The sequence below is a fragment of the Lotus japonicus genome, chromosome 1 (assembly GCF_012489685.1).
Source record: "Lotus japonicus ecotype B-129 chromosome 1, LjGifu_v1.2".
In the NCBI taxonomy this organism is placed as follows: domain Eukaryota; kingdom Viridiplantae; phylum Streptophyta; class Magnoliopsida; order Fabales; family Fabaceae; genus Lotus; species Lotus japonicus.
In genome coordinates, this window is record NC_080041.1 from 13,684,560 (window position 1) to 13,693,890 (window position 9,331).

At 35.1% G+C, this 9,331-nt stretch overlaps 1 protein-coding gene and 1 pseudogene across 1 annotated transcript; one reads left to right on the top strand and one right to left on the bottom strand.

Moving 5' to 3' along the window:
* The first annotated feature begins 5,524 nt into the window (after positions 1-5,524).
* On the top strand, positions 5,525-6,286 carry LOC130733746 (probable calcium-binding protein CML23). The gene has a single exon (XM_057586008.1). It carries the CDS (start codon positions 5,651-5,653, stop codon positions 6,071-6,073), a length of 423 nt encoding a protein of 140 aa, XP_057441991.1. The 5' UTR covers positions 5,525-5,650; the 3' UTR covers positions 6,074-6,286.
* Positions 6,287-7,145: 859 nt separating this feature from the next.
* On the bottom strand, positions 7,146-8,858 carry LOC130727606 (uncharacterized; annotated as a pseudogene).
* Positions 8,859-9,331: the final 473 nt, after the last annotated feature.

Here is a 9,331-nt window from a genome sequence, read left to right on the forward strand (position 1 = left end):
TTTTTCCTAAAATTAATTATGAGGATTTTAATCACAAAACCAAACGTATTACTATTATAGTATTATATATCTCATATCTCATTCGTACATGTAGTAGGCTGCAGCAATAAAATAAGATACTTTAACCAATAGTACAAGTAATTAGATGTAACACATAATCCATTTATATCAATCCGTCAGCGGAAGCTAGTCAATCATCATTTGAAAATAAAATTGCAACGTGCCTTTGTTTTCTAGTATCTGGCAGAAAAGTCCACACGCTTTTTGTAAAGCAGAATTTAGAAAATAGTTTATTTACGACTAAAGATTTTTGTCAATATGAAATGGCTATAAAAAATTGTTCTTGATTTTGAAAACGTATTTGTTTTTAGAAATTCTTTTGAATAATTTTATTCAGTTCTTGAAGTGTATTTTTAAATTAGTCTTACTGCAAACTAATAATGTTAAATACACTGTAAATTTGGACAAATATCTACTACAAATATTAATTTAGTGAAATAACTTATACATTCAATATCTTTGATTAACTAATACATTCGTCAAATTCAAAAAAAAAATTAACTAATACATTTGTCGCTTTTATTAATTTCTTAGGGCGTAGAGAACTCTTGAAGTTTTGACCATCTTGCGACACAACTTTGGTATTAAAGTCAATGATTGATAAGTGATCATTGTCATGAGTCATTGTGTAAGGTGGTTCAAGTATGTGAAGATTTTTGCTAGAGGTGGGCTCATTCATTTATTGCCTCATGATTATTTTGCTCTTAATTATCCCCCTAATGCGAAGACCTCTCAATGTTTTATGCATCTGGCAGCTGCCTAACACTTATGATTAACTAAATGAGTTGATGTAGTGGTTCAACATTTCTTAAGCAAGTGGTTGTCAATTTGATAATTAAATCTTGCAAATAGAAAAAATTCATTGGAGAACTCTCGAAGTCTTGAGCATCTCACGACACAACTATATCAGAGTTGATGATTGATGTGCTCATTGTGATGACTACTTGTGTTGGGGTGATGCAAGTATGTGGATTGTGGAGACTTGCTAGAGATGTACTCATACATTCATCAATGCCTTTAAGGTTGTTAGCTTTTAGCCCTCAATGTGGAGATCTTCCGAGGTTTTAAGCATCTTGCAACCCAACACTAACGAGTAAACAAGTGGGTTAATATAGTGATTCAACACTTGGTCTCTTAAGCAAGTGGTGGGGAGCTCTTATGACTATAAAAAAACTGATTAGCTAGCCTTATACCATTTAGTGCACTGATAATGAGTAATCACACGTTTCTCTCCACTAGGGTAATTTCGTCTTCAATTTTAACTTTTCAAAATTAAATTTGTAAACTAAATAAAAAATCAATTTTTAGGATATGAAGTGTAGTTTTTTTTTTTTTTGCATTATAAATGTCTAAATATTGTTTTTATAAAACTAAATTTGAATAAATCAAGAATTCAATGACTATAAATTAGTGTATGTTTTACTTGACATTGGTGTAAACATAATGATTTCAGGTCTTAAAGTATTAACAAATAAACTAAAATTTAGATTAGGATCATCTCAAAAGCTCTTTTAAGTTATTCTAAGTTGAATTTTTGTAATTTTTTTTCATAATTATTAAGCAGGTGGACTATGTGAATATTTATTAAGATAAACAGATTTATATAGTTGAGATGATCCTAATTCCTTAATTATACCAGGTTGACTTCAACATGAATAAAAAATAAGAATTTGTCATTTTAAATTTGACGTGGATTCATGTTGAGACATATTATATAGTTTTATACACCATTTAATTAAATTTCACCATATTATAATACTATAGTTAAATAAAACTTTATAAAAACAAAATGCATTAAAGTATGACTGAACATTATCTTTAACTATTTACACGATGTTAGTACTAATATATTAAGAATATGTTTGAAAAATCATTCAAACTAAAACACTCCAAACTAGACCCCAAACATTAACACTGTACTCAATTTGGTGGTAGATAGATGTTTGTCATGTAGAATAGAGTTAGGACAGAACGAGAAGAAATGGTGGAGTCTCATGACCTTTATGAAGTCTTCTTATCCTTGGGAAGACATGCGCTCATGATTGCTGTTTTAATATTTTTTTTCTTCTTTCATGCAAGTCCCATATTTAAAGTAGTCACATTTTTATATAAGTTAAAAATTTATGGATAAATCATAAAATTGTCTTAAAGTAATTTCTCTCTTTCTCACATTCTATACGCCCAATTTGAGGGAGACATGGACACCATTTTTTTCTTCTATTTCTTTCAAACAATGTCAAAATTTCCTTATTTTTCTCATCACTTTCTCATATTTGTCTTCTTTCTTTTATTTTGTCACTTTTCACTTTTTCCCCTCATTTATTTCTCTTCCAAATCAAACAAAGTCTAAATGATAAAGTGGCACCTACGGTCTAACAAATTAGGGGAGAATCAATAAATTCCTTTTCAGGGCCCACTTGGGTGGATAATTTATATGGTGGCTTCTAGGATGAAAGCATGATAGGTTTTTCACATATGAAAGAGCAAAACTACCTGCTATAACAAGTTAAGGTGACTTATTAAGAAAAAATAAATAAAATACCAAAAGTTACAATGTCTAGAATATCCCTCACCCAAACCAAAAGAAACCCTCATTCACTCCTCACCCTCCGTCGTCACTCCTTCTTTTGGCACTTCCGGCACCGACATCCTCCTCCCGACGAGTATTTGACCGCGATGTCTAGAGCATAAAGAATTATTAAATATGGTGTTTTGAGTGGGGTTCAGAGTGGGGTTTTGGGAAGTTCCTCTTCTGGGTTTGGTCGAAGTTTTGGGTCTGTGTTATTGACAACCATGTCGTTTTATGCTTAAATATCAAGAATTAGAATCATTTGTTTTGTAGTCTACATGTTACCATTTAATGATTTCTCCTGGGGAAATTGATGGTGGTGTTAGTGTAGGTATAAGGATGAGCCAGTGGAGCGTGAGATCCAATTTTATTACATTATTCCTCTTGTTAATTTGGGTTATATAAATTAACATGGTTATTGGTGGATTGGGCCCAGGCCGGTCCTGACATTTTGGAGGCCCTGGACAAATAATGAAAATGGACCCTTAATAATTTTTTTTAAGGAACATTATCTATTTAAATTATTTAGTAAAGCAGGGTAGTTTTTGAGAAAAGGCAACGGACGTGTGCCCCAGTCAAAAAACCGTGGCCAAAAATCTAAAAAGGCAACGGTTTCTAAGCTGTTGCATAAAAACTTTAGGCCACACTTTAGGAAGCAACTCAAGACAAAGCTGGAGAGTGGAGAATCAGGCTATAAGGTGTATCTACTTCGGTTATGATCAGCAGAAGAAAAGGCAACAGTTTCAAAACTGTTGCATAAAAACTTTAGGCCACACTTTAGAAACCGTAGCCTTTGGGAATTTTTTTTTGAGGCCCCTTCTTTTTGGAGGCCCTGGGCTGTGGGCCTGCTTGCACAGGCCCAGGGCCGGCCCTCATTGGGCAGTAAGGGGCATGGGCAGTAAGGGACAAAGGAGGATTTGGAAAACAAGAATGAGGATGAAAATGGAGAACCTCTCGAGACTGAGGAAATGAAGGTGGTGCCTAGAGGATAAATCGGTTAGAAATAGGGTAAATTAGTCAAGAGAAGAAATAACATTAATGGATAATTGGAATTTTAAATTAATTTGAGGATAAATTTGTCATTTTAAATGGTTGAGAGAAGTCTTTCACATGTGAATTAACACTAAATATCCGGTCTTTCACGGTGAAAAATCCAACCACACTTTCATGCTAGTCACCACCAATTTATATTTTGACCTACAAGTGGATTTATGGGTAATTTTGACAATGCTCTTTCCCTTTTCCTTTCCTTTTCTTTACCCTTCCACTCCCGCTATCCTCCCTTCTCCTCCTTCTACAACCACTACTTGCACCGCCTCCACCGACCACCAGCTCCATCACCCTCTCTTCCTTCCCTATCTACGTTGTCGTCACAAAAGACCCAATTGAGAAACACTTGAAATTGATTACCCAAAAAATAAAAATGAATAAAGCTTCAACCTTTACACCCAAAACCCATAAACGATTAAAAAGAAATAATTGATGGTAGAAAGAGATATCGCAATAAATGCTACTAGTAGATGACAGTGAATTCACGAGCGACATTTGTACATCTGCTAAGAACGTCTCAAGCCCGTTGTGAAAAATCTCCAATCCATCTCCATCTACGACCGTGTCTTTCTGGTAAATCCCTTCTTGCATTTTCAAGCGTTGATTAGACAAAGTTTTGTTCTTTGTCCCCGATTCCATTTGTGTGTGTTTGGTTTTGCGTGCGATCTGCAACAATGACGCTCTATAGTGTTCGAGATCGAAGAAGAAAACATGCCTTGTTTCCAAGTAGAGTTGCAGTTCTGGTGTATATAGTAAGCTTCAATCGCACCACTGCATCGTGCTGTCAGGATCCAAGGAGCTTCTACGAACGCCACCATTGCAAACCGCAACATGGTCGCAGCCAAAGCCACTGCCGCATCTCGCTGGTATTGTGGCTGCTAGTCACAAAAGATAGTTTGGGAAGATAGATTATGTTTATTTATATTTATACTCTTTATCAATCTTTCAATCTTATTCATTGATACAAAGAATATTAAATCTAACCGTTTTTAACTAGTGGTTCATCGATGAACCAAAATATAAATGATTCACCCTATTGAGCATTTGATAAAGTAATATTTCATAAAACTGGTTGGTCCTAGAATGAACTCCAATTTTGATGGATATTCTAACACCACATGAATTAGTTTATCTACCCAAACTATAAGAATTTGTACTGTATACAATTTCATTGACTAAACTTGTTTATAGTAACAATTTTTTTTATACATCGGAAAATTAGTTTATAATAACATTGAATATTCATTAAACTAATTATAAAATTACATTTAATAGCCAAAATTACAAACTTTTAAGAGATTTTAAAAATTGATTCTAAATTTTTTTAAAAATTCCGATCTTCTCGTGCACTCCATCACGTGCTAAAGACACGCGTCTTGATACTACTGGTGGAACGTCACATCATCGTTTCCTTCCTTTTAGTACACTTCAAGTCCCTTTATTATATGGTTGGGTTTGGCCGTTTGGGGCATTATTCGGTACTACCTTATGATATGAAATAAAAATATAAAATATAGTAATTATTCAAAAAGAAATAAAATGTAGTAAGTACATTTTAATATCTTTTAGAATTTTGATGATTCTGTAAAAGTAAAATTACACAGTTTGCAAAAAAAAGTAAAATTACACTGTTGATTGAGTTCAAAAAAATTACACTGTTGATTGTTATCTATATGGATATTAATTTTTTTTATAATCAATTATAATATTTTTAAAATAACAATTTATTTGAGGAGTGAATACTTTAGGAGTTTAGGTGGATATTCCTACTTCTTCCTAATTGACGCGTTATTGCGGAAGAAAACGCGTGAAACCCCGCACCATATCCTATAAATTGTGCCGTTCCATCTCACTTGGGAAAAAAAATTTCTCAAACCAAACCCTAAAAACGGTTACGAGAGGAAGAGCCCTGAGATTTCGTTCTCTCACTCTCGCCGGTGGTTGAGAAGAGAAGACTCCGCCGCCGCCGCCATGGACGACGAAGTGCGCAAGATTTTCAACAAGTTTGACAAGAACGGCGACGGAAAGATCTCGTGCACGGAGCTGAAGGAGATGCTCTGCGCGCTCGGCACCAAGACTTCCTCCGAGGAGGTGAAGCGCATGATGGCGGAGATCGACCAGAACGGCGACGGCTACATCGATCTCAAGGAGTTCGCGGAGTTTCACCTCCACGACGCCGGAGAAGACGATTCCAAGGAGCTTCGTGACGCCTGCGATCTCTATGACCTCGACAAGAACGGCCTCATCTCCGCTAACGAGCTTCACTCCGTGCTCAAGAAACTCGGCGAGAAATGCTCCCTCGGTGACTGCCGGAAGATGATCAGCAACGTCGATGCCGACGGCGACGGAAACGTCAACTTCGAGGAGTTCAAGAAGATGATGGCTCGCTCCTAGGCTCTGATCTAAACGGTGCGTTTTAGTTTCATCACATCACGGTGTTCGTATGGTTTAGGATTAACGAAATAGCTAGTTCAGAAACTCAGAATTGCACATACAGTAGTTGAAATCTTATGTACATTCTCTGCGGTGCTAATAGTTAGCTAGCTTAGTTTTCTGGTTAATTGCTGATGACTTGAATCGTGAAAAAACGTTTGGTTGCTTTTGCTATTTTCATCGTCGCTGGAATCTGAATCTGATTAAATTTCATATGCTATAGTTTTTGCTATAGAAATTCGTGTTCTCGATCGAAAACAGAAAAACTAAAGTGGCAAGTTTCATGGAGTAATTATAACGTAACGGTGAAGTTTTGATTTGATTGGTTGTTGTAGTGTTGATGATATAACTGCATCATCAGTATTCAATGTGTGTGGTGTGGTTGAATGTAATTAATTGAATTGAAAAGTGATGGGAAACGGAAAACGCGTGAGCGGTTTGGGGTGGGTGTGTGATTTGAAAATGGCATATAACGTGAGTGGTAGTGCTGAGCTCAACGCGGAGTTTGAATGGGATGGAAATATAGAATATTGGAGGTCAATTGTATGAATTTGTTACTTGCTATTTTGAAAGAATATTAAATAATGTTTTCCTAAGTAATATTATTATAGTTCTTAGTATGTGTGTTTTTTATTTTTTGATAATTAATGAATGTAGTCTTAGTTATTTTTTATAAGTGAACTAGTACTTTTTACCCGTGCGATGCACGGGATATTCATTTTTGAGTTTTTTTTGATGTTTTTTTGTTAAATATGTTTTTATTTAAATATATTTTATTGATTAAAATATTATAAAAAAATTGTACTATGAATTCTTATGTTTTGTTTTTATTAAATTTTTGTTTTTTTTTGTATTGTTACTTTGTTTTTGTCTTTTGACTTGTTGATTTCAAATGGAAGATTAATATTATTTTTATCTGTATTGAAGTAAGATTGTTGCGCTAAGAATAAGTGGTTTTTTCTGCAATTGGCATTATTTGATTGAGAATAAAACTGAGAACCTAATATTTCACATTTTTGTAAAAATATGTCTTTCACATTACATCGCAAAATACTTCTTTGTAAACTACATTTGAAGTACTATTTGAATTATTGTCATCACCATCGCCAATGAGGATTTTTAATCCTTTACGATGGGTAACTCTAAAGAAGGCTACATATAACTGGCCATGTGAAAACACTGGTTTTGGCAAAAATAACCCTACCCTTTTCAGAGATTGTCCTTGACTTTTGTTTATTGTCATGGCAAAAGAGAGCGCTATAGGGAATTGTCTCCTTTGAAACTTGAAAGGAATTCTTCTATCTGATGGGGTCAATGTTAATCTTGGTATAGGCACCCTTTTCCCGGCCTTTGTTCCTGATATAACCTTGCCTTCCAAAACATATTTTCCCATTTCAGTGATAATCAGACGCGTACCATTGCACAATCCAGCTGATTGGTCGATGTTTCTCAAAAGCATCACTGGAGCTCCTTTTTTTAGCTTTAACATATGATTAGGCAAACCTGAAGAGTTTATTGTGTTTAAAAACTCTGGTGTATGGATATCATCTGGACTGTCATAATTGCTGTCTGATGAACATGTGTTATCGGCACTCAAATAAGTGTTCTCATCTCCGGGCAACAATGACATCATGTATTCATTCAAACTATCAACAATCTCATTTGTAGGAGCTAAAATAGCACGATCTTTAAAAAATTCTGGATTTTCGTAGTTTTGAACGAAAGACGGATAAGTAGAGTTGACAATAGAAGCCATTGCATCACCTGAATGTGGGATCAAAAAATCCTGAGGGATGTCTATGATTGTTTCATCTTCTATCTGCTTACCTGCATTTCCATCTCCTATGCATAATATCCATTTTGAAAATTTTTTTAGCTCATCAACCTCTGCAACTGATCTTCCAGTTTGTAGCCTCATATTTTTTGTTAATGAAAGTACCTGTTCATTATTCAAAAGATAAGAACCATTGTTATAGTTCAAGTTGTTGGTTAATTTTTTTTTTTGGTATTTTTTGATCAATTTAAAAGCAAACATTATTGGGAGAAATGGTAATGTACCTGACAATGATCCCAAAGATAAGAAGCATTGATGGTGGCATGGACAATATCCTCCCTTCTACCTTTAGGCATCACTGGCAAAATTTGCCTAAAATCTCCACCTAAGACAACAACTTTTCCTCCAAAAGGTTTGCGTTGACTGTTGTTGTTAGTAAATCTCATAATATCTCTTAGAGTTCGATCCACCGCTTCAAAACAATGTTTGTGAGTCATGGGCGCTTCATCCCATATTATGATTTTAGCTCTGATGATCAATTCTGCCAATGGACTTCCCTATTTAATGTTGCAGGTAGAGCTCTCATCAACATTAATTGGAATACAAAACCTGGAGTGTGCTGTCCGTCCGCCCGGAATGAGCAAAGCTGCAATTCCACTTGATGCAACCGCTAAAGCAATCTCTCCTTTGGATCTTATAGCTGCTGATAATGCTCTCCAAATGTAAGTTTTCCCTATCCCTCCATAACCATTGAGGAAAAACAAACCCCCCTTGTCATGAGTAACTGCATCCATGATTGTTTGATAGACCTTTTTTTGTTCTGACGTCATGTTAGACAAAAGATTTTCATGCTCTACGGTTAAAGCTTGTCTATCATAACACAATTCATCCATAATAAGTCTATTTTGAGTAGCTGATATAGTGGATCTATCAATTTGAGGCATTTGTGGGAAGTCTGCTAATGACCTGTTGTTGCTTTGCAGTAAAGTGTCTATTTCGGCAAGAGCGAAATTTTTTATTTGCTCCTCAGTAAGCTTCAAATCTGCAATAACATTGTAAGTAGTCGTGTAAGAAAAATAATATCTATTATTTTTTTTTGTGAGTATTGTTGTTTTTATAAATGTGTAATTTCAACTGCAGTTACCTGTACGCTGCATAAGGAGTCTTTGTGTATGCAGAATATCATCACTTAAATGCTGCCAGACTTTTTCCCAAACGTATTCTGCTCTAGAAAGCTGATAGGACAAAAGCAGAATAGCATAAAGCCTTCTAAGATAGCGTGCACTACCCCAATGGGAAGCTTCTTCAATGCAATCGATGTACTCTTTATCATCTTCAAGCAATCCCATAGCATAACACGCGTCCTTGAAGGTGTTGTATATGACTTCACCTACTTTTCTTAGGTCTTGGACATCACAAAATATTAGCTCTTGCTCTAATGTTTA

Coding starts and splice junctions, on each gene's coding strand:
- LOC130733746 (XM_057586008.1), top strand. CDS start 5,651: ATGGACGACGAAGTGCGCAAGATTTTCAACAAGTTTGACAAGAACGGC.